Below are 22600 nucleotides of genomic sequence, written 5' to 3' on the forward strand. Positions count from 1 at the left end.
TGAGAATAGGAATTTTTAAATATGTTGACACTTTTTCAATTTTGGAAGTTAAACTGACCTTTATATGTTTCTTTAATTTGTGAGAAAAGTAAAAAAAAAAAATTTTTTTTTTTAACATTTTACACGTAAAAACATGTAAAACGACTTTTTGCTTTATCATGCAAATCGTTTTCCAGGAAAAACTTGTAAAAGAATCTTACATTTCCCAGAGCAGAAAATATTTGAGAAATATTTTGTAGAGTTTTAAAAAATTCAGGAAAATTATTTCAGGGTTTTTGTGGTTTTTTTGGGAAGAGAAAAATTATTTTTTTTAAGTAGTATCTTGTAAGTTTTGGTTTTGAGGAAAAGCAGTACTTTTTTTCTGGCTTCATTTTGCCCCCCCCCCCCCCCCCCCCCAACATGAAAAATGTTTTGTGTCTCAGGCCAAGGAGGAGACGGTGGGCTCGTGCGTGCTGGTGGGCCGAGTGATGGTCCCGTGTCCTCGGGGTCAGGAGCAAGTCCACCGCGTGCTTCTGACGCAAAGTCAACTGCGCCACGTCCACGGCCTCCTCCTGCGCAACTGAGCCTCCTCTTCCTCTTCATCCTCCTCATCCTCGCCTGGAACGGATCCAGCGGCTTCTTGGCACGCCGCCCACTTGGCTTATCGTGCGTGCTTTGTGTGTGTGGTTTTTTTTTATGTCGAAGCGAAGTTTGCACATCAGTTAATGTTCTAACAGCCTTTCTGTGACTCCTCAAGTTTCTTTGTAACTGTGATGGCATTTTTAGCTCAGTGGCCACTTTTTTCTTGTGAGAACATCTGATCTGAAGTCTCAGGAAAACGCTGGTGGGCTTTGAATGTTCTCGGCATGTTGCAAAAGAGCCGCGAAAGGGCCTACAAGTGGACGTCCTCATGCATTTTGCACTTTGTCGATAAAACTTTTGAATTCGTTGAATTGGAAGGCAGCACAGTTAGCAATTGTGCCTCACAGGTCTGAGTTTCGGGGTTCAAATCTCAGCTCTGGCCTTCCTGTGTGGCAGCGCCTAATTGACATTTTTTGGTTTATTTTTAACTAACAAAAAAACAAAACAAGGAAATGTTTTTAATGTTGTTTTTGTGTGTGTAGTGTATTGACGCAAGACGCTGATCAATAAACTGTGGCTTGTCAACCCTCAGCAGGTCTAAACTATTTTAATATAAACAATTTAAAAGTTAAAAAATGACAGTGTTAAAAATGAAATGATTTAAAAACAAATCACCAAAGTGCTGCATGTTGGACAGCGTTGCGGTTCTCCAAGCGACGTTTGGTGATTCTCTGCAAAGACAAAAAGTTGGCCAAAAAGTTGCTTTTCTTGATTTTCCAGGCTTAAAAAGGATTTTTGTCCCCAGCAAAAAATACATATTTTTTAAGATAAAATTATAATTCCGGTTATTATTCCTACATCGTGATAACTTACATTGATGTTTCTGCATCTGGCAATTTATTATTATATTATATTATTAGTATGGGATTTTTTTTTAATGGGCTTTAGGTGAACTGATGAATACGCACACACGCACGCGCGCACGCACATGCACATGCTCACCCACATACAAAAAAAAAAGGTATATATATATATATATATGTGTGTATATGTATATATATATATGTATATGTATTTAAAAAAAAAAAAAACATTTATTAAATTTTTTTTTAATTGATTTGTTGGATTTTTTTTTTTTTTTAAAAAGGAGAGCAATGATGATGTCAAATCGAATGAACAATACTGAGCTCTCCTGGGAAAAAAAAAAAAAAAAAAAAGATAAAATTATAACTTTTTTTCCCAAGAAGTAACTTTTTTTGGGGGGTTAAATTACAAAGTCATATTTTTGGTAATGAAAATATTTTTCAAAAATGTATTTTCAATCTTTTTTTGGGCGACATATTTCGCCGTTTGTTGTGTGTTATTGGTTTTGGGTGCGTTTGTCCACCTTGTTGTAGATCTGCAGGTTGAGTCGGTTTAATTGTAGTTGCGCGTCCCTTCGCGCCATCTCCAGCCGGCGCAGAACCTCCGGAAGTCGTTCGCACAGCCTGAACCACAAAACGGGTTGGAAGTCGAGAAGGAAGCAAACGGCAAAACTGACGGACATTCAGAAAAAATGTTCTTACTGTTTTGTCCGCTGCATCATTTCCTTGCGGGGCACCGCCCTCCTCGGCATGTCGCTGCCTGGAACCACACAAAAAGGCCACAACTGCACTTACTGGCCATGTTGCATTTGAATAAAAAAAATTAAATAAACATTTGGACACCCCCCCCCCAAAAAAAAGTGTTTTAAAAGTAAAGTTAGTTTGCATCTTGAAATATATATATTTTTTAATCATGTTTTAAAAATTCCTAAAAATTAAAAACCGAGGAAAATGTTGGGAAAAAAAGTGAAAATTTGGTTAATTTAGAAAAGGTGAAATTTTGTTTACACTGTAAAAAAAAAAAATAATCTCAGGACGCCGGCCACATCCTGAGTTAAAACAAATCATTTAACTTCACCCTTGAAATTAAGTTAATAATGCATAATATAATCAGTATTTGGTTTTATTTTTTTGTGTTTTCTAAAAAAAAAAATTAAAAAAAAAGTGAAAAATTTATGTAGGCCATTATTTTATATGGGTGATGAAATAAATAATTGTTTTTTGTTTTGTTTTTTAAATGCGTTAAATCAAATTTTGGAGAAAAAACTATGTGTAAATGCATAAAGTTGAAGTTTGAAATTTGTACAAGAAAACAAATAAAACATGTTATTGTAGCTCAAAAAAACTTGAAAATAACGCACAGATTTTAAACATTTTTGTTTCTTCAAATACTTAAAAATGAAACTTGGAAAAACTTAAAAATCATAAATGAGATTTTTCTCAAAACAATGATTCAAATGAAAAAAAAAAAAAAAGGCAAAACACGGTTGCACATTTGTGGTTACCTGGCAGAGTCGCGTTGTTCTTTCGCACATTCAAGATTTGAACTCGTTGCCGCGAGCGCCAGATGAAGTCCGCTCGTTGCGTGGCCAGAGCTTCCTGCGGGGGGCGCCACAAACACATAACAATTAGCGTTAGACCAACAACATACTGAAAGGGCACCATTTTTTAAAAAAAATCGTTTTGAAGGTGTCAATTTGAAGTGTAACCTGCAGAGAATTGACTTGCTGGCTGCTTTTGTAGGATGAGGGAAGTACGACGACATCTTCATCGTCGTCAAGTTGTTGTCGCGGTCTGAGAGGTGCCCTTGCAGTTTTGGCCGCGTCGTCATCATCATCATACCAAAGCGTGCTCGGCCCGGGTTCCGCCTCCTTCAGCTCGTCCAGCTCGTCCAGCTCGTCGTCGTCCTCGGGAAGGTTCTCCTTGAACGAGTCGTCCAGCGGGATGAACCACCACATGGCTGAAATGCAGCAAAGTCCCACATGACCAAACAGTGCAATAAACAAATGAAGGATACTCATGTCAATAACAACTTTTTCTTTCTTTTTTTTTTTTTTTAAATATATAACTTTGTTTAAAAAAAAAATCATAAATTTACAACTTTATTTTGGGGGGAAAATATTCACATACTTATATGATTTTATTGCCTTAATAAATGTGACTGACAATTTACAACAAAAAAAATGCAGTTATTAGATGATTTGTATTTTTCCTCAAAAAAATTTAACAAAAAAGGAAAAAATATTCTAGTAACATTTTTGGGTTGTAAATTTATTCTGGTAAGATTTTTTTTCCTAGGAATTCTTTTTTTTTGAGTAATTTATGTACTAAACAGATCATATCTATTTTCGATTTCAATTTCTAAAATAAAACTTAAGATTAATTAAGAAAAATATGAATTCTCTATGATTTCATTGCCGGAATAAATTTTTATTTTTTTTATTTTACTTTTATTTTTACTGTATTATCTCTCTTTGCTAGGAAAATGTAACTTCTTGTAAGATGTAGTAAGCTTTTATCTCATAAAAAGGTCAAATAAATTCTCATAAGATTTTCTTTCCTAGGGAAAAATAAAAACTCGTCTCCTAACCCTAACCCTCTTGTCATAAAAAAACAAAAAACCTGAAAGAACTGAAAGTGACGAGAGTCGTGCGAACCTTTGGGTAGCTTAGGCGGCGTGCGAGTCTTCTTGTGCTTGAGGGAGGTCACGTGACCTTTGGCCGAGCTCCTCCGCACTCGTCCCGGCGGCGGGAACATGGTCCCCACGTCCCGGGTGTGAAGGCGCGTCGCGTTGCACATGATCTCCACATCACCTGACAGGAAAACATACAAACGGTTTATATTTAATCTCATTGTTTTTCCTGCTTATCAAATACTAAACTACACACACAAACATTTTTGGTAAATACAATATCAACGATGGCTTCTGTATTGTTATTTTGTATGTTAGGAGAAGTGATTTCATAAAAATAAAAAAAAGAACATTAAAAACCATCATCTTGAGCTTAGTTACTCGAAAGCGGCCTGGTGTTTGTTTTTGTTTTGTTTTTTACTTGCCCCCTTGGCCGCCTCTGCCGACGGGCTTCTTGGAGGTTCTGTGCTGAGGCGTTTTGGCGTACGAGCCCGTCGACGACGACTCACCGGTCACCTGCCACAAAATAAATAAATACATCATTTACCTGATTTTTTTATGTTACAAAAACCAAGTATTTTTTGCTGCATAATGATAATAATGTTGTATTTTTTGCAAAATATATTATCACCTTCTCAGGTAATTAAATTTTTTTTATTTTTTTTTTTATTATTGCATTTCCTTTAAAAACAAACTAATTTCAATTAAATTAAGAGAATGTACTTTTGGAAAAAAGAATAACATGATTCAACTTTATTTCTACAGTAACCAGTCTTAAATGTATGACAATTAAGTTGCATATATTTTTATTTCAAAGAATAAAATAAAAAGAAATTCTCACAAAAATTGCAATCGTACAAAACAATTCCTAGAAAGATTAGGTATTTATTAGGTATTTTTCAAAAGCTATAATGTTAAGGTTTCTTTTTTTGTTATTGAAAAGAGAAACCATTTCATTTCCATATTTGTATTTTTCACAATCATATGAAAACATTTGAAAAAAAATTTGAGTTTAAAGGTGCACTTTAAAAAAGAGAGGGAGAAAAAAAAAAGTTTCCAACATTGAAGACTTTAGCTAAAAAATATTATACTAAAATTGCCTTTGTTAAAAAAAGAATACGTTTTTGCGATGTTTAATTGAAGAAAATTAGAAGCGTACGTTTGATGCCTCAGTGCCGGTGGTTTCCGACTGCGTGGTGTTGAAGCTCCGCCCCTCCCACCGTTCCCTCTGCTTGGCCACGTCGCCGTAGAGTTTGTGGAGTCGGGCGGAGGTCTTGGCGCTTTTGGGGGTCTTGGCGCTTTGGACGCGGTGGGAGCCGAAGGCCCGGATGAGGCGGTCCGTGTCCAGCGTGGACGTGGTGGTGCTGGACTCGTCTCTGTCGGCCGGACAAAGAGTGGCGGCGTCGCGCGGCCGCCGCGGCCACATCTGCTGACAATAACGGAAAGAAAAAAAGCACCACAATGGAAACCTTAACAATTAGATAAAAATATTTTTTAAAAGTTTGCTTTGAAAGGGGGTGGGTTGAAGAGGATGCCATTTTTTTGAGAAAAAGGTCAAGAAAAACTCAACAAAGTTGCGTAAAAAAAAAAAAGGCGAAAAAAAACGACTTTGTATTATAATTTTAATTTAAAAAGGAGCATTGAGGAAATTTGACTTTTTTATGATAATTTAGAAAAAAAATTACAAAAACAATTTTGTATTGTGGAAAAAAAAGTAATTTTTTTATGAGATGAAAGTGGCATTTAAAAAGAACAAAATATGAGAATAAAATAGAAAAAAGTTATACTATTACATATTATTTAGGGGGGGGGGGGGGGATGTTTCATTTATTTTTTCCCAGTATAGTAGTCATACCCATAAAAAAGTACTTTTTTCCCAGGAACATTTTATATGATGTATTCTCAAAGGATTATTTTTCATCTTTTTTTTTTTGTAAAATTCTCAAAAGATAGCATTTCTAAAAGGAAACTTTTTTGCACAATCCAGACTTCCACACTCTTTATCTTCAGGATGTTGTCTAAAATTAAATTTGACTTCTCAAGGATGTGAATTTGAAAAATGCGTTTCCACCAAAGCGTGGGCATCACCTGAGTCTCGTCGTAGTACGTCCTAGCGGGCGGCACGTCAGCGCCCCCAGTGGCGAGGATAAGATCGGACAGGCGCTGCAGCTGCTCCATTAGCCACGCCTCCCTGTTGGTGGGCGCGAGCGTTGATTGGTCCACTTCCCGCTTTCCTCCGCCTCCTGCCTTGTAGCGCTCCATCCTGGAGACTTCATACTGGCTCGCGTGAGGAAAACGTTTTTCTGATGACGCCAAAGCGCCACCTAGCAACACAAGCACCCACAGCACGTTGTGGTATTCCTGTAATAGTACTTGATCACATCTTGATGACTCGGGTGCAGCCTTGCCAGCTGACCTGGGTGCAGCAGCGGCTGCGTGTTGGCGCGCGCGTCGCGGCGCCTTTTGCTGTAGATGCCTTCCGTGTGCTTGATGTCGACGCCGCGGTCCAGGCCCGGGTCCTGCTGGCCCAGAACCTCGGCGCTGAACAGCGGTGGCACTGCGTCGTCCATACCTGGTGCGGAGAGCAAACAGGTGAGGAGGTGTGGGGGTTGGGGGGGGGTCTCAGGTCTCCCACCCTTTGTGTAGCTTAGCATGGCCCCAGCAGCGCATCAATAATGAAGTGGTGAATGTTACAAAGCAGCAGCTGTCAAACGCACATTTTGGGGCTAAAAGGGAAGGAGGTTAGTTTTTAAAGAGACAGATGGGTCAGCTCACACGATGAATAAGGAAAGAAAGAAAGAATTAAAAAAATAAATATTCAGCTAACTATTAAATCAATAAAAATAAAAAAAGATTTATACATTTATAAATTATTTCCCAAATGGCAGTTAATTAGTTCAGGAGATGAATAAACAGAAATACATCAAAGCAAAATGTCAATTGGATGATTTTCAAATTACAATAATTCATTTTCATGGTTGAACTTATTTTTATTCATTTCAGTATGAATAATTAGCCAATCATGTATTCAAAAATAATTGAATTTAGCTTTAATTTTTTATTTCAATTAATTTACATTTACATGAATACATGCAAACTAGACAAAACAGTTAATTTAATCATTCATGTTTTTCACTATTCTGATTAGTTAACTATTCAAAACAATAATGAAACTTGTTAAGTGAATATGTATATTGTTTAGTTTTTGTAGTTTATTGGGTTATATCACGTTGACGTATTTTTTTTTATTTTTTTAGAATTCTACTAAACATGAGAGGAAATTGAGAACAATAAATGTAAGAAGGGTTCGATGCAGGAAAGCCGATCCTGTTGATGAACATTGAAAGCTTTGTTGCAAGCGAGCGTCATCGTACCCGTGTGCGAGCTCTCCATGGTGGTGCACGAGGAGGACTTGTCGGCTTGGACGTCGGGCATGTAGAAGAGCTCGTCGGCGCCGCGAGGCTTGTAAGGACGCAGCGCCGGCGCCGCCGACGCACGCGGGGCGCACTCGTCTCTCACTGGGACAACAAAATGACAACGGTTATTCATCAATAAATCCTTTTGTGAGCTTGAAGTCAATGCAAAAGTAAAATACAAGTGCAAATTGTGTTTTTGTTTTGCTTTTAAGAAACTCGTAATTTGAGCGACGGTTGTTTTAAAGTGCTTTAAAAATAAAATTGAGTTGAGTATTTTCTTTCTTGAAACAAAGCCTGAAAATATTCAGTAGAATTTACTGTATTTTTTTCGCATACCAATCCAGTCATTGTATTTTTAAAAAAATGCTCATACATTACTACTATACAATACTAAAGACTTTTGACAATACATGAAAAAGGATGTGGTGACGATGATCCTACCTGGTGTTTCAGGTGTGTAGCTCCTCATAGCGTTGCCTTTGACAGACTGATGATGAAGATGCCGGTGATGATGATGATTAGGGGGAGGAGCTAGAGCAGATGTCGTGCGTCTGCCTTCGTCCCACTTGGGCGGGGGGCTGGACAAGCCGACGCCCTCATCCGTGCTGCTGATGGCGGGCGAGGAGCGCCTCAGCGGGACGAACTTGTCGCCGGGGGGCTCGACCGACGAGGAAGAGGACGAGGAAGAGGGGGCGGGGGTAGGGTGAGAAGGTTTCGACGAGAGGGTGAGGTGGGCACGCGACACGTGACCGAACGGGACGGTGGTGTCCTCCGCAACGTGACACTGGCGGGAATTCTCCTCCTCGCCATCCCGCTCCTCCTGGTGACCGCTTGACTCCGCTTTGATCGCATTTGCGCTTCCTTCTTCCTCCAACGATGACTTCCTGTCCTCAGAATTTCTAGACGATTCATATCACAAAATGATTGATTGATTTTTTTACTACCTTGAGTGATACCGACCGGCAATGAAATGAAATTGCATACTTGCGTACGGACGCGCTGTCCAGCTGGGCCTGCAGGAGGGGCTCGGGTGTCAGCGGGGAAGAGGCCGCGGGGCGCTTACGGGCGGCGATCGTGATGGACGTGTGCGCTTTGACGTCAGCGCCGGCCATCTCCCGCACGTGAGCCTCGGCGCGGGCGTGGTCAGCTTCCGGAAGGACATCCGACACGTCGGAAAGGGGCGCCAGCCCTGCCGCCGCGCTGGATGTCGCCGTGCTCTCCGTGTCGGTGCTGCTCTCGCTCTAGAGGGGTCGCAAGGCGATGATGTCATGAAGAAAGAAGGAATGATGCGTTCGGGCGCACTGCAAAGTTTGTAAACACGACACTCTCAAACGTTACCTGCAACACCACCGGCGACGGCGCAGACCTGATTTGCATATCAAAGTGACACAAAAGTTACACTTAAATCATTGGAGTTCATTTAAAAAAAGTAATTATTCAATTTTTTTGTGAAAAAAATCTGAGATTTTATTTTTAGGCTAAAATTGCCCAGCCTTACTGAACTCAAATAAATATCTGATTGTCCCATATTGCATATTCACAAAAAGTTGATGAACTAGTTTTGAAATCAGAGGCCAGTAAAAACAGTTTGATGAAATATTACATTTATTTTAAAAGTGAGATTGGTAACAAAAATGCTTAGAGTACCTCAACCTTTTTAAAAGTGAAGCTAATTTGTAGCTTTTGTATTTGAGCAAGAAACACAAAGTTGAAGCACATAATTTGCTTTGGCAGGCCACGTCAAATGTGGCGGGCTTGATGTGGCCCGCGGTTCTCAAATTTGACACCCTGTGTTGTATTGTTGTAACAGTAAAAAAAAAAAAAGTTTACTAAAGTACCTTTACCAGTCTTTTTTTTTTTTTTTTGCATCTCTGGTAACAGGATGCACGAAAAGGTCTCAAGGACCTTTGACCGACATTGAACTCAAAACTATCCGAGACAAACAGGCAAAGCTAAATTTCCAAACTTTTTTGTGTGCCTACGCCATTTTGCTGTGTTCAAGTGTGACGGTCAACCTGCAGTGGTTTGTAACCACGGCGACCCCGCGCACGTCCTCACCGTCACAAAGTTGTTTGAGAGCATCGCTGCCTTGATCTCTTCGACGCGTCGCCGATCCTCTTCATCCAACTCCAGCGAGTCAAAACGACCTTCTGACAGTTTCAGCATGAAACGCTCTGCAAGGCACATTTTCATAAGTCGATCAGCGAAAAATGCCTGAAAAGTCTTGGCAGCAAATATACACTTGCAAAAATGCTGCTCTTGCAAAGTTGTGCCGGGCGGCAAGTGAAGGGTCTCACTTTTGTGTTTGGGGTCGTCCTGGTCCGAGACGCTGGCAGCCGCTGATTCGCCCTGCAGCAGCTTGGCCACCCTGACGGTCAACGAACTCTGACCGCTGTCGTCGCTCACCGCCGATTGATTCTCCGGGTCTTCCGGGACTGGCCCGAGACCGGTCGGTAGCGACGCCTCGTCCGGCACATCGGGCGGCCGTGCGGGAAGCGAGGCGGGCTCCGGGTCTTCCGGGACTGGCCCGAGACCGGTCGGTAGCGACGCCTCGTCCGGCACATCGGGCGGCCGTGCGGGAAGCGAGGCGGGCTCCGGGTCGTCCAGAGCTGTCGACGGTCTGGCGACTAGCGGCAACTGAGGCGCGGCGCTGCAGCCTTCCGGCTCGGCTCGCCGGGAAGAAACTGTGTCCTGGACTATATCCTTTGCCGACGGGCTCACGCTCCCCCGGCGAGAGGGACCTCCTCCGGGTTTCTCCGAACAAGATGGTGACCGGACCACAAACAGCGAGGAGCGAGCTCGGGGACCTGAAATCTGACTTGAGTGGGGATTATGGAGACTGGGAGAGCGCGGGTCAGAGGCCAGCTGGTGGGTGTCGGTGGGCGATGATGATGTCACAGTCTGTCCCGGGAGTGATGCAGCTACCGGAGGGCCGTCCTGGCTGAAAGGTAACGATGTGTAGGAGTCGGATAGCTCGACTTTAGGAGGGCTGCCAGCTGGAATTAAACACAAGAACATCAAATAGTCTACTAAGGATGATTCAAAAATATTGATTCATCAATGCACTCCGATCTTCCTTTTGCTTTTGAATTAAAGAGATGTTGATGTAAATAAAATGATTTGGGGACTTTTTACCAGTGAACAAGGTTGTTTTTGCTGTCGTATTTTGCAGATCCGATCAATAACATCATTGATCGACCGCGCAAATTATGACATTACAGTCGACCACCAATTTTTCACAAAATGCAAAACATTGGCCAATCTGGATCCAGTCGATCCGATCTAGTTCCTTATTTTTTAAGGGGTGGCTGGATTGTGTATCAAGTGTAAAAGCTCAACCAGGCACGGGGGTCGTAAATTAGCATTTGCTAAACTCCATATGCTCAACATCAGCTACAAGCTTTGCTTAGTATCTATGTCCGATTGCATTGTCCTAGTTAAATAAACAAATCAAATGAATTGAAATTGTAATGCCCAATACAAAGACCTTGCATGAGTGTAACGCTGAGGAATGTCATATTTATTTGGGGTACTGTGCCCTCTGTTGTTCAATTTGAGTCTTGCATTGAGTGGCACACAGGTTATGCAACGGCAAAAAGGAAGAAGAAAGGGACTTGAAAGCAAGCAGTTGATATAAAGACACACGAGATCGGGAGCGGCCAGTTTGAAGAAAAATACAAAAGCGGCAGTTGCTTTCAGCAAGATCTTCATTGTCACCTTCAAAAGGCAAAACGGTATGTGAACATTGGTGTTATTGAGACAGGCAACAACTTTATTTACCTTCAGATGAGGAGACGCTCTTCATTGGCGTCCCCCCCGCAGAATCCTTGATAGTGCTGAGATCGGTGGGTGAGAATTCCGGCTCCCTGATTGGTCCCCTGGGCGCAAACGGGGTCAAGATGTCGGCGGGCGACTGGTCAATGCCGAGGTTTTGGAGGTACAACTAGGAAGTGGAAACAGAGCACACGTCAAAGACTTGTTACGCTGACGCGCTTTGATCTCTCTTAAGGCCATAAAGAACAAAACCTTTTAATGGCCTTCATTTTTGCTATTTTCATTTGACTCCCTTTTAAAGATAGATACGAGAGATACTGCGCACTTTAAAAACAGTTTCCATGTATATGCCTGACTGACATGCTTTGGTCAAAACAGCCAAAGGATAAAAAATGACAGCATAATTATGCAAATGAACTACTGCTCACCCCGTCCCCTTTAATGCTGGGGAAATCTGGAGAATGGCTTTTCCTTGACAGTGCTACTTTGCACGCTATCATTTCAAACTCATCTTACAACATTACCCTGAAAGTAAATGGCTTTTTGAAATTAAAAACCTCCTCTCTTAACAATTTTGGGTGGTTGTCAATTGTATTTTTTTTCACTATTCGCAGTAGGGCTCGGTCCCGTTCCCCCGCGAATAACCTGCTGACACCCTGGTCTCCATAGTGAAGAGAACACCATTTTTAGTTCTCATGTACCGGAATCCTATCTTCGATGTTGAGGTCTGCCTGTTTGGACGGCGTGTTTGGCTGGGAGTTCCAGTAGGGGGCGTAGTTATCGACCTCCAAGCTGACGAAAGAAGAGGATGCTCCCAACTTGCAATGCGCTGTGGCGTCGGAATCTAGTGACACGTCACTGAAGGGGTTGGCATCGTCAACTGAAATCAAAATGAAAACATAAATCGGTCTTGGCCATTATGAAGAACAAGTCTGTCTTCGGGTGCGGTCCCCCAACAACTTAAACATGCTGTAGTGCAAACCCTGCTCAAGAAACCTGGCCTTGATCAAGGTCTTTATTTTAACCTTGAGTCCCACATTGCCCCACTGTTGTACGGTGTTCCACAGGGTTCAGTTCTGGGACCTCTGCTGTTTTTACTGTATTTGCTGCCCCCCTGTGTTGCATATTAAGAAAACATGGTACTGCTGCTATGCAAATTATTTAACTGACCAATATTAGCTCTCTTAAAATCAGCAGTTTTTTGTAATTTATTTAACACAAGCGCATTACAACATAAGACAAAAATAATGACACTGGAACACCCCCGCCCCCCTAAAAAAAATACTGATTTATCGCTCTAGAACAAAGTATTGTAAAACAGTCAGATGTTCTGCCTGTCATTCATCTCTCTATTGTTGAGGTTATTTTATTCATTATGTTTGTTTAATTAATCCGATGATCAAGCAGGTCAAATATCACAATCAGCATTTGCCCCCCCAAAAAATTAAAAACCTAAAGTATAATAACCTTGTTGTGAAATCTCGTCGCTGGAGGGGATGACGGAGAGTCTCCCTGACTTGACAGCAGACTTGGCCGGGAGCTTCAGAACCCCCGGCGTGGACTGGGAATGCGGCAGGAAAGTCTGGTACGATTGTTCAGTGCTGCCTTGAGTGGATCCTGGGGTGCTCGTCCCACCTTCAGACATTTCCAAAAGGGACTTGTTGCTCTGGGACAGCAGCTGTCGATACAACAGCTCGCTGGCGGCATCGGGTTGGGTGCTGCGAGACCCGGAAGTGATGTGACTGACTTCGGCAGCCCCGCCGACTGTGTCGACTTCCCGCGGCGTTAGAGTGGTCTCGCCTTCGGAGGTCGCGGTCTCCTGGGCCAGAGGGTGCTGAGACAAGGAGCCCTCATCAGGCTCGTGTGCCGCAGAATCATCGGGACTTGCACTAGGAAATCAAAACAAATCAGAAATAATGGCTATGAATTTCAAAAACTGGGCAATGAGGGTTTTTTCTCTCAGCAGTAGCAGTGAAAAAGTGGCAATAAAGTGAATCAACACTTTTTTTGTTTTGTTTTGTACCTTAAAGGCAGAAATTCTGCATTGCTTTTTTGGAATAGGGAGTACTCTGCCACACTGGCTTCTTCGGCTGGGTTCGCGGGCAACAGGGCGAGCGCCGGAGACAACGCGCTGTCCTGGAATTCTGAGCAATATCACAAAAACTTCAGCTCATCATATAAAATCACCAAAAACTACAATAGAGAACTTCAAGAAAAGCTTCTATACGGAGCTGCGAATGTGGAAGACTAATCTTCAGTTTGCTATTCTTGTGATTGTCACGCTGGAAACTTCCCGCTCCGTCCACTTCGTTTTCTGCTGCTCCCAAAGACACACTCATGTCTTCATCGTCCGATAGCTCGGAAGACTCCCACCCTGCTGGGAAACAAAACACACACAAAAAATATATGACAACATTGATATAAGTAATGTAATGTAATGTACATTACACAAAACAACACGAAGATGACTACCACAAAATGGCAGCAAAGCACTACTTACTGTATGAAACAAAAATTAAAGTTTAACTCACGGCAACACCAAGATACCACAGATAAAGCCAGAGCAAATAAGTGTAAATACTGCTATTGCTTTGGCCTGAGCACAAAAACAACAAATAGGAAGTTTTTGTCCAAGTCAAATCACAAAGGGGGTCCACTATAAATAAAAAATTGTGAACATAAAATACAATATAACATTGTTTCAAGTGTCTTCTGGCATTCTATGCACTGTTTAGATTTTTAAATAATTTGGAGTTAGAATATTTAAATATATACTTAGATTCTTGTGTGTATACATTTAGATGGGACATGGTGGTACTACGTAATGAAATGGAATTGACTGACATGTAATGATGAAGTGTAAATATAATTAAAGAAGCAAATTACAGAATTGTGAGCTAAGCTGACGTGATATTGTGCGACGGCAATGACGTAATTGACGGTGCGCCCGGGGGAGTGTTCCTTGTCAAATGTCCGTTATTGTCCTGAGTAAATGGTTCCGAACACAATCGCAGTAAGCCAAGCCGTTGAGTGCTTCCAGAATATTCTGTTGTCTTCCACAGTGATTGACTATGTCAAATGACTGACTACTGGACGTGTTAAAACGATTCGTGTGAATGTTACAGCCTACCGCTGACATCTTGTGTATTCATAAATTCAGAGAAGCGGGGCTAAAACGTCCAAAAGAAGAATGAAGTGACTAAAAGCGCTCTTTCCAAACGAGTCGCTAACAATTTAGACAAACAGCAACAGGTTGCAAACGCCAACTAGCTGGTGAACCGAGCCAACTAACGAATGTGATGACAGCCGCTCGAGTGTTGACTTTGTGCCCCAAAATGTGATTTTGATGACTTAAAATGAGGACAACCCGGACAACCCTCTGAATGCGTCACCCAACTAAATAACTAAAACGGCTAAGCTAACAACAAAGCTAGCTAGCTTGAACGCTCGCACGCCTAATAAGAAGGCTGCGTTGTGTGTATCTCGTTTGGGCAAGCACACGACGAAAGGAAAGGACACGACAAAGCCCAAAGTAAATTAAAAAGTACACAAAAGATATTATGGAGGCTATAAATTTACCTCTGAACAGCACACATTTGATGCGGTGACAGCTGGTTTTTTTTTGTTTTTTTTGTATTTCCGCCACAATGCGCGCGCTTTCCTGACTCCTTCTGACGGTATCCAAGCAGCGTTGCTAAGTGGGTTTGCAAGTAGGTTAAAAGCTAGTGGATGCTAACAACATGAGATCAATATAATGAAATACCAATCATTGTGTAATTATAATGTTTGTAGTTAAGGTACGTGGATTCTGTTGTTTTCGTTCCGAAAACTTTTCTTAATGTGCTTATTGTACTCCAAAGAGGCAGATGGCGGTAGTGAGCTGACCCCCCACTCCTACCGACGGAGACCAATCGATACTGCGCGTGCGTAAATCTGCCACAAACAACGCTCAGAGCTTTTCGAATGTGATCGAATTAGAATTTAATAACATTTGAAGAGAGTAGTTTTATTACAATAAAACTTTATAAAAGTTTATCATTTGTATTTTTTTTTTAGCAATCTTAACACACAATATTGGCAAGGTGGGTTATTTATGTTTTATTCTTGCAAATCTTTGAGACTAGCTTTTATAAATTGCATGTGTGTTTATGTATTGTGATTTACTTTTCAGTTGATTGTCAAGCGCCTCCAGGGGGCAGCTTCTCGACACGTTTTCATTCATCTTGGAGTAAAACTTTCCATTTCATCGAGGAAAAGCTAATATTTTGCTAGTGAAAAACAGTCACACTATTTTGGGAAAATTGGTGGGCAGGACTAATGTAATGTACGGTACTGTAAAAAATACTGTGATTATTAATACCAGACCAGCATTGTGCTTTTCATTTGGGATTTTTTAGTAAAACAGTTGGAGTTCGATAAATGCCTGTTCGTTTTGAGTTAAAAAAAAAAAATGCATTTAACATTTTTTCAAAATGTAAAAACAAATATTTTCAAATGAAAACATTAGATTTTCCTTTGGAAAATTTAGTTTTTAAATGTGAGTATTTTTGAGTAAAAATATGTTAGACTTGGAGAAAAAGCTTTGTGTGTGTGTGTATGTGTTTTTTATTATTATTAATAGGGAAATACCTTAACATGGTGTATAAGTCGTAATATGGTAAAAGCAATTTCCACAGGTGGAGTGCCTCAAATAGCGACTGTTGACTCGCGGTTATCTGCATTCAAGGAAGCACATTCTTTCGGTTTAGGAAATGCAACACTTTAAAAAGCTGTGAGATTTTATTCCAAGTGTCTCCTGTCGTAAATCAAGATTGAGTGGGGCATTAATTTGCCCTGCTGTGGCTTAAAAAAAAAAGAAAAGAAAAAAATGGCATGTTTTCACCCCATGTGTCTATCGGTGGCAGTTTTCCCCCCAACTTCCTCCCGGCAACAATGAGAAGATTTACAACGTTGTGACAATTACGTTGCTACTATTTCAAATATAAGATGACAGGAGGATGGAATGATGGCAGTGCAATTATTTTAGCGGGAAGGAAACATGGCGAGGAAAGCAAGATGGAGCTCAACAAAGTTAATCTTTTAGCTGACACACTAAAACATTCTGGAGTGCTCTTAAAAAAAAAATTTTCCTCACAGGAATTTCATTCGTCCATCGTTATATCGCGGTTCACTTATTGCAAGTTCAGTGCATCGCACATTTTTTATTGTATATGCAAGTGCATGTTTCCGTTAAAGTGAACAATGTTAGGTAATAGGAATATAGCCTTCGTATCGCTAGTTAGAACGAATTTGAGGTATCAGCCGCCAGTGCTCTTTTAATTAAAAAAAAAAATACAGTTATTGAAAGTATTCTTAGCACACCTGACCGTATCTCACCACAGTGGCTAATGCTACAGCCAGGAAACAGCATGTACGCTTACGTTCACGTTCATGTCACTCAACAGAGCAGACACGCCTTTTAACGGCATACACGCAGTCACACTTGACGGTGTAGAATATGGGGTGGCGACCCCGAGTGGACAGAAATAATAACTGCACCTCACATGTATATACTGTACTGGTTGTAAAATAAACATAAATAATACCATAAAAATTTAGTCTGGAACGTAACCCTCACGATAAACGAGGCATTACTGTCATGGAAATATAAACAATCCAGATTGAGTTGCTTGTAAAACATTTCGGTGTTTGCTGAGTTTGAATGCAAGGGAGTGAAACTGCTCAAAGGAACATTTTGTTTTCACCCCTTCCGATCAAACCCTTGATAATGTCTAAAGAAGATCCTGCGTGATTACCCTGTGGTGTGCAGCGATAAATTAATAATGCTACTTGTTAAACCAATAAATGTTTGAAAATACTGTACACACAAATTAAGCCCACGTTTACACAAATATTAGATGAAAAACACTAAGTCACAAATGTTAGAAAATAAATAAAAAAATAATTAAGGAAAAACCCCAAAAATATGAAATGAAAAATTCACTAACTTGAGGAAGTACAAACGTAAAAATATATATATTAGAAAAGAACCAGAGGTGGGAAATCCAGGTCCAGAAAGTAAAAACCCTGCCACAGTTTGGCTTTAGCTTCTTGTGCTAGCTAGGTAGCTCCCTAGCAAGTAAATGTGCACCCAAGGAGCTAGCTAGCACCTGAGGCTTTAGTTTGGTTTTAGCCAAACCGTGGCAGGGATCGGATTTGCCACTTCTGGAAAAAATGTAGAAGCCTTTGAACAATATAAGCCCCAGCAACCTGCCGCTTGTTTGCTTTTAGTAATAGATTACTGTACTCGTTAGCATTAGCACTAGCGTAGACATTTTTACAAGCCACTCGAGTGTATTTCCCCGACATTGTCTTTGTTAAGAGCCATCATACATATGCATTGTGCATTACGCAGGCGACAGAAAAGAGGGGCACGTCCTAATCAGCATAGAGGTCTTCGTGGGAAAAAAAAAAAGAAAAGGCCACAGCTGATTGCCCGAGTCAATCTCTTTCCAAACAAAAGACGAGGCGACCATTCATCTGTCCACCTTTGATGCCGCCGAGGACAATGAAAGCCAAGCAATCAATCCCCTAATTGGGTTTTGCGCTTCTGCCACGTGTTAAAAGGGGGAGGTCAATTCCTCAATGAGACATTTACTGTGTTCATTTCATAAGATGTGGAGAGTTTTGCCGTTTGTTACACATTTTGGGCGTTTTTTTCCCCTTCCCATCAATCAGACCTCCACCAAGTATTATTTACCCTGATAATAGAATCATTTGTTACATATATATATATTTTTTTTTTGTGTGTGTGTGCGTGTGTGTGTGTGTGTGTGTGTGTGCATTTTTTGTCTCATAGAAACCAGACTGTTCATGTTGCTGCTTGATTGTTTTGGTGAAGGCTTGCTGTACTTGAGTTGTTTTTGCCACCCTTCAACACTTATCTGCCTTGCTTTAAAAAAACAACAACCTCTTTCTGAGTAAATTAAGCCAAACAATCAGACCAGCTTAAATATAGACAACATGTCCATGCAATGTTCGGGTTCACGCAGAGTTCACGCGCTTGATGTTTTGGGCCTTGCCGGATCAAAAAGAGCTTGATTGTCGCAGGCAACCTGAGAAACTCCTCATCTTTAAGTTTTACAAGCATCAATCAACAAAAAAATAGTATTGTGCTGTTTTAGCTTCTTGGATGTCGTATTTTGCAATTGTTTGTTTGAATATACAGTCAGGTCCATAAATATTGGGACATGGACACAATTCTCCTCTTTTTAGAGTAGAAATAGGAGACTAAACACCACCAATGGAATGGCTACGGCATATTATTGTCCCTAGCAAAAGATGGCAGTAACATGGCATTGCCAGCTCCACGTACTTGTGACTTGTAGTGATTTTTCTATTCTTTTATCTCTACAATCAGGAGGCGAAAACCTCCAAAATGGGGGACGTAACGGGCCGGAAGAAGAACACAAACAATCATTTCCGCTACAGCCATTTAATCCTCTGGGTGTCAAAAGCCCAACACAAAGTGGACGAAAGCGTGAATAATGCAAGTGAACCGAAGATTAAGCAGCAGAAAAAAAGAGAAAGGGAGTGTAGTTCCTTTATTTAATAAAAAAAAAAAAAAGATCCTTTATCTGCTTTTGAAGTGGCATGAAGAGACCTGAGATTTTCATCTGCCGTCATTTTGGGGGGCAATTAACGCCATTCACAAGGATCCACAACAGTTTAGCCTCCACTTAAGGGGAAAAATTGGAATTGCTTTTTTGTGTGTGTTTTGTTCATTTAGTGTCCTGATGATAACCTTTGTCAAAACGATCAAAATATATTAAATATGCTGTAATGTGCATGCCAGGCCAGTAGTTGGCGATGTCAGTCTTAATTCAACTGAAACTCATTATAAACTTGCCACGGCATGCAATTGATCACGTTTTAATGTGAAATTTATCATATCAAAAATGAGAAATGGTCAAATTTTTACGTAAAACTTGTCACATCAAAACGTGAAATTTGTCATGTCATAACGTGAAATTCATTACATTGTAAAATCAGAAATTTATTGCATCAAAACATGAAATTGATCACTTTCTAAAGCGAAACCTGTCATGTTAAAATGTGAAATTTATCACATTAAAATGTGAAAATTTATCTATTATTTATTATTAAGAAGAAACTTATTTTACGTTGTAAAGTGATATTGATTTTTTTCCTTTTGTGGCAGGAATACATTTCCATACTGTGTAGAATTTTGATGAAGAAAAAAAAAACATTCCACTTGGAAATAACATAAGAAAAACGTAGAAAAATTGAAGCAACGAGTGCATCCGCAAAGTATTTACAGCGCTTCACTTATAGAGAATATTCGATGCATCCTTTGGGTTTTTATCAGTACCCTTGAATCCCCCCCCCCAACCCCCCGCGCTCGGTGGCCCCGCGGTGCACACTCGACAGGCAGGCAGTGGGTGGGAGGGCGTTTGGGTTCGAGGAGATGATGAAGCCTCCATTTGCATTACATAATTTCATGTATTATTCAGCCGTTCGGAGGAGTCCTGGGAGGCCGGCGTGGAGATAAGCGCTAGCGACAGGACCGCCTCACGCAATGTCCACCAATCTGCACATATTAACTGCACATGCGCTTTTTGTTGTTGTTTTGTTGGAGCTTTTTTCTTCCTCGTTGACTCACAAATATTCTCTGCTCTAAGCTAAAATGCTGTTTAGCTTCGTTGCAGCTATGTCATACTACTCACATTTTTTTTTTCTCTCCTATATGAAACCTAGCATGTCACTCATCTGGAAGCGATTTATTTTTAATGTTCCAAGATGAGTTTGAAATGATATTAAAGTGTTTTGTGTGAGTTTTTTTTTTTTTACATACAGGCAGTCATTTGATATTTTATTTTTCTAAACTTTGTTTTGCTAGCTGCTAGCTGCTAACACACAAGGCAAAATGCTATAGACAAGCTAACAAGTAGCATTGTTATCGCGATAGTGATAAAAAATATGGTACACAACCCATATAGACCGATAATATAACTCACAGGCATATATTTTCACACTCTGCGTAAAACAGCTAAGTACATTAGTCACAGCTCCACTATATTTGAAATCTTCTGCATTGGTTTCTCCCAGGCAGCACAGAGCCGTCGCAAGGCAGGCCAATTAGTGCAATCAAACACATGAGCCGCATAGCGCGGCTGCTCTCAGCAACTGGACACTCTTGCGATTAGCGTGTGCGTGTGCACACAGCTCGTAAAGTGAACGCACAGGCTGAAAGGAAAATAAAGCGCCTGGCATCTAATCATAGACAAGATAATGGCCATTGCGTGTGTGCGGCATTTCATTAGCATAGATAATAACTCGGGAATATTTAGATGAGGGACGGTTGGTCGCCGTGGCAACCCGGATCATGGCATACAAAAGAGTTGGGAATGTTTGCCAGGGGACGCAAAGGGGAAAGGAAAGACACGGAGGACGTTTGTTTTCAGGTGATCCTCCCCCTTTGTCCCGCCTCGATCGCAATGCTGCTCCGGAATTATGAATTTGAAATGAAGGCGAAAATGACAGAAGTCTAAAAGGTGACCTTGGGAAATGAGGTCGCGTTTATCCCGTCAGTTTGAGGGCAACAAGCGTGACCGAGGACCCAGTCAGTCGCAAGCCTTTTACTTTTCCATTACAACACATTGGATGAATTTATTCATCAATCTGCACAGAGTTTGACCACCAGCTGTTCTGCCGTTTGTTCACAAAAAGCTACTCAGTAAGTCGGCTAACGTCTGCTTCACAAGATTTAAAACAAAGCCCACGCTCCTTTTTGTCAAATGTCACGGACAAATACACCACAACAGTCTCAAAAGGTTGAAATCAAAAATACATTTGTTCACAAAAAGCAGCTTGGTTAGTTTGCTAACATCGACATCTTCAATTTGGCGCTGCTTTTTTCAAAAGAAAATCCTTTGTTCACAAAAAGCAAGTGGGCAAACGTCTACATCATGACTTCGGTGCTGCTTTTGGTCACACTTCGCAAACAGACACAATCAAATGCACCACTCGCGTCACACCAAATTCAAAGCAAAAGTCATTTGTTCACAAAAAGCAGCTGACCAAATATGAATCCCGTTACTCCTCTGGGCTTCTTGACAACATTCACAGAAGCTAATTGGCCACACAGACTCCCAACGAGCGGAAAGCAGATAGCGGTCCAGATGGACGTCCACATTTCTCAAAGCCCGGCGGTCCACAAGAATGCCGCAAGGCCATCGGACCTTTGGCACGTGGGGAATTCTGCATCACCGTCATCCCGTTTCTCTTTCAGTCACCCTCATCTCTTCAGCTTGGTTTAGTTTGCTTTGTTAACTTTTTGTTATCTTTCTATCCAGTTACTCATTTGAATTTTAGCAGCAGAAGCACGTGGCTAACATCTTAAAGTCACAAATACGAAGTGAGGGCAGACATTCTCCAATCCGAACCCAAAGATGGCTTTTTGTTATCCAAAACACAACTTCCAAGAGCGTTGATAAAGGGTACTACTTCTCAAAATTCTCGGTCATGCAGTTGCCTCGCAACATGGAGAGCTCTAAATCCCAAATATGAGTTTAAAACCAGAGATTAATTTTTTTTGCTGGCTTTTGTGATCAATTCCCATCCGCCCTTTTCGTGTTTGTGAATTCCCCAACGTGCGGCAGCAGACTTTGGTCTCGGCCTTCCGTAACTAGAGCCGGCAGGCTGAGCCCCTGTCAGGGTGGCCCATCTGGGCGGCGCCCGGGCAGCGGCGCCACTGCTCGAGCAGGAGATCTTCCTTGGCACATGGGCCATATTTTTTTTATAAATATTAAAAATATAAAAATGTAAAGGTAAAACGATTTGATTAAAATCACTTAGAATATTTGTGAGTTTTTATTATATTTGACTTATTATACATTAATGAAAAATAAAGTAGATGATTATTAAAATTGTAAAAATTTAATTAAAAAATAAAATACATGATGGTTTATTTTCCATTTGTATTATTTATCATTTAAAGTAATTGTAAATAATAAAATAGAAAAATGAGTGAGAACAATCATTTTATCAAAAAATAATTTAATATTCACAAAAAGCTGATCAACATGATGGCTAGAGATGGCTAACATTATACAGTTAACATTTTCACTTTTTGTCAAATGTCACACTCGAATGCGCCACACCAGTTAAAAGATTAAAATTAAACTCCTTTTGTTCACAAAAAGTTTCTCACTAAGTCCACTAAGCTAGCAGCTTCAGTAAATGCTAACCTGCCACTTCAAAGACTGAATTCAAAGTCCCGTGTTCACAAAAAGCGCCTTATAAAGACGTAGTAGTCTGTGTCTTTACTTGGTGCTTGTTCTTGCCAAAAATCA

The 22600-nt window shown here is 40.8% G+C and overlaps 2 protein-coding genes and 1 long non-coding RNA gene across 12 annotated transcripts in view; 2 read left to right on the forward strand and 1 right to left on the reverse strand.

Annotated features, from left to right (window-relative positions):
- Positions 1–1152, forward strand: part of dctn1b (dynactin 1b) — a 31908-nt gene extending 30756 nt beyond the window's left edge. For all 8 annotated transcript variants that reach the window (XM_077563374.1, XM_077563323.1, XM_077563332.1 and 5 more), the window contains one exon: positions 423–1152. In XM_077563374.1, the coding sequence (XP_077419500.1) occupies positions 423–563 (141 nt within the window). In that variant the 3' untranslated portion in view covers positions 564–1152. The remainder of the gene's footprint in view (positions 1–422) is intronic.
- Positions 1134–15054, reverse strand: alms1 (ALMS1 centrosome and basal body associated protein). 3 transcript variants are annotated; one of them, XM_077563315.1, is made up of 21 exons: positions 14826–15054; positions 13474–13620; positions 13270–13390; positions 12714–13135; positions 11948–12126; positions 11253–11415; positions 9770–10468; positions 9531–9646; positions 8457–8713; positions 7914–8371; positions 7431–7574; positions 6473–6628; positions 6145–6380; positions 5216–5482; positions 4482–4572; positions 4082–4237; positions 3134–3384; positions 2930–3023; positions 2127–2184; positions 1949–2048; positions 1134–1292 (listed from the first exon to the last, which is right to left on the reverse strand). In XM_077563315.1, exons 2-21 carry the CDS (start codon positions 13583–13585, stop codon positions 1233–1235), a joined length of 4140 nt encoding a protein of 1379 aa, XP_077419441.1. In that variant the 5' UTR covers positions 13586–13620; positions 14826–15054; the 3' UTR covers positions 1134–1232. The 3 variants fall into 3 exon arrangements, with proteins under 3 accessions (XP_077419441.1, XP_077419433.1, XP_077419424.1); XM_077563307.1 differs by having other exon boundaries at positions 13474–13623; positions 14826–15053; XM_077563298.1 differs by lacking the exon at positions 14826–15054 and adding an exon at positions 14377–14413.
- LOC144050270 (uncharacterized) lies at positions 11098–11818 on the forward strand. The gene is made up of 2 exons (XR_013293824.1): positions 11098–11206; positions 11295–11818. It is a non-coding gene; the product is annotated as an uncharacterized LOC144050270 (long non-coding RNA).
- Positions 15055–22600: the final 7546 nt, after the last annotated feature.

This window comes from Vanacampus margaritifer, chromosome 1 (assembly GCF_051991255.1).
Source record: "Vanacampus margaritifer isolate UIUO_Vmar chromosome 1, RoL_Vmar_1.0, whole genome shotgun sequence".
NCBI classification, from domain to species: domain Eukaryota; kingdom Metazoa; phylum Chordata; class Actinopteri; order Syngnathiformes; family Syngnathidae; genus Vanacampus; species Vanacampus margaritifer.